Source organism: Alternaria rosae, assembly GCF_020736505.1.
Source record: "Alternaria rosae strain MPI-PUGE-AT-0040 chromosome Unknown BKA58scaffold_8, whole genome shotgun sequence".
Taxonomy (NCBI): Eukaryota; Fungi; Ascomycota; class Dothideomycetes; order Pleosporales; family Pleosporaceae; genus Alternaria; species Alternaria rosae.
Window position 1 is genome coordinate 1,790,857 of NW_025763577.1, and position 2,235 is coordinate 1,793,091.

Genomic DNA, 2,235 nt, shown 5'->3' on the forward strand with positions numbered 1-2,235 from the left:
TTGTACAGAAGCTCCTCTGCTCCTACGTCTGCCGTAGGGCTTCCCGCTTCCGTGTCTCGCTTTGTGTTTGCCTTTGCCTCGTCAAGACAGCTGCGCATCTCTTGAGGCGTAGGCTTGCCCTTAGTAGGGAAGTTGGGATGCTTTTGCTGAATACACGCAAGGAGCGGCGAGTGTTGCGGGTTGACAGCCGGTTGAGGGATGGCAACTGGGTTGGCGGTAACGGAGGTAAGGCTTATAGCCACTGCTACCCAGATGGAGATGTTGCACTTCATCGTTGTTGTAGTTGTAGTAGCAATTGAGTGTAAAGCTAGAGGGTATGTTAACAAGGGAAGCAGGACAGGTAGCCTAACCCAGCTTCGTACTTACATGCAAGATGTAAACGTATGTATTGCTGCCTCTGTGGTAGTTAGCGTTGTCATTTTGCGAGCTACTTCCCCGCTCTTATATGCTAGAATCTACGCAGAACCGGCTACTCGTTGGTAGTAAGACTAACAGGCCTACAAGGAGGAGGCGTAGGAGGCGCTGCTTGGATAGACGGGCTTCTGAGGGAGGCGCGGGAGGCACTACTCAGACACACAGGCTTCTGAGGGAGGCGTGGGAGGCACTACTCAGACACACAGGCTTCTGAGGGAGGCGCGGGAGGCACTACTCAGACACACAGGCTTCTGAGGGAGGCGCGGGAGGCACTACTCAGACACACAGGCTTCTGACGGAGGCGCGGGAGGCACTACTCAGACACTCAGGCTTCTGACGGAGGCGCGGGGGCTTCTGACGGAGGCGTAGGTGGCACTGCTTAGGTATACAGGGTTCTAAGAGAGGCGCGGGAGGCACGGCTCAGACACACAGGGTCATACAGGAGGAGTGGGTATTCTTTTTTCTTACCTACCTCCGAGACACTCTTGTTTTACTATGTCTTTTTTACATCCTGTTTGTTTCAAGGCCGACGTTGGGATAGTAGAGAAGGGGCACAGATACAAGCGGAGAAGAGGCACAGGGACAAGTAGTTCTTAAAACAAGCACGTCCGCCTCAAGCTAAGGAGCCAGAGCAGCTTCTTTACTATCTTTCTCTTTTGCCAACAGGCTACTATACTCCCTTACTTCCTCATTCTGCTCCAGTACGCTACCAGGACTCTGTACCAGTATGCAGCTACTCTTACTATGGTCATTTCTTCTGCAGTGGATTGCCCTGGCGCTAGCAGGACGAGTTATACCATGGCATGACGATAGTGCCACTAGCTACGATGTTATGGCATCTGTGCTTAAGGATCAGGGGTTACCAGAACCAGAAATCGGAGTCAATTACGCATTTGCGGAATACTGGAACGGAAATGCTATTGAGAAGATGTGCAACGGGGGTGCTCAGTACGTTTTTGGCTACGCAGCGAGGCGAAGAAGATAGATAAGAGAGGCATGCTAATCTCTATAACGTAGTGCTGTCATTATTGTGGGCCAGTTTCGGTCTGGTCCTTACAGTAAAGACTTCCAGGGATATGCATTCGACCTTGATACTGCGCTTGATGCAACGTTCAAGAAGGGCGTACGAGCTAACTACCGAGCACGGGTGTGGGAGCCGTTTACGTCTATGCATAAACAAGCCAAGATTAATGCACTAGGGCGAGTTCGGCAGGATATGAGCATTGAAAAGCTTAGTGAGCTTGTCATAGACAAAAGTATAGGACAGTTAACTAGAGGAGTAACACAGCTAACTAGAGCTAGGTACAATCTACTTTGAACGGTACCCTGAGTATGATTTACTGGTGAACAACTGTGGACAGTATGTAAACTACATCATGGGGGTTATTGGGACGGAATTCCACGCCTATGGGGACCTGCCCGGAGAAAAGAAAAGGAATAAGAGAAGAGACGGTCGTGCCGTAGAGTCTGTAGCCTACCTAACCAATATGAGGCGCGGTTCGGACCCCGACCCGCGCTACAATAGGCTTAGCGTTAGGGTTACGTGTCCCGATTAAGCGATTTGCACCCCCCGAACCGCGAATTCCGACCCCCCCGAACCATTACGCTACAGCGGTTATCAGCACTACATTCGCATACAAAAGTTTCTCGCGCATACTTAACAAGCGTGTCTGCAAAGTTTCTACTTGTTGCAGGTAGATTTACGTTGTGGGATCTAGCTTAGGGTTAGGGTTATCTAATAATGGAGCTGCCCGTCTGGAACACTCGCGCGCCCGCATCGCAGAACGCAGAGAGCAGCAACAGCAGCCCGCCCGTACGCAG

At 51.2% G+C, this 2,235-nt stretch overlaps 1 protein-coding gene across 1 annotated transcript; it reads left to right on the forward strand.

Moving 5' to 3' along the window:
* Window positions 1-1,246: 1,246 nt before the first annotated feature.
* On the forward strand, window positions 1,247-1,970 carry BKA58DRAFT_442777 (uncharacterized protein; the record flags this gene model as incomplete). The annotated part of the gene is made up of 3 exons (XM_046173929.1): window positions 1,247-1,362; window positions 1,432-1,670; window positions 1,717-1,970. The coding sequence occupies 3 exons, from the start codon at window positions 1,247-1,249 to the stop codon at window positions 1,968-1,970; spliced, it is 609 nt and encodes a 202-aa protein (XP_046022937.1).
* Between the last annotated feature and the right edge of the window lie 265 nt (window positions 1,971-2,235).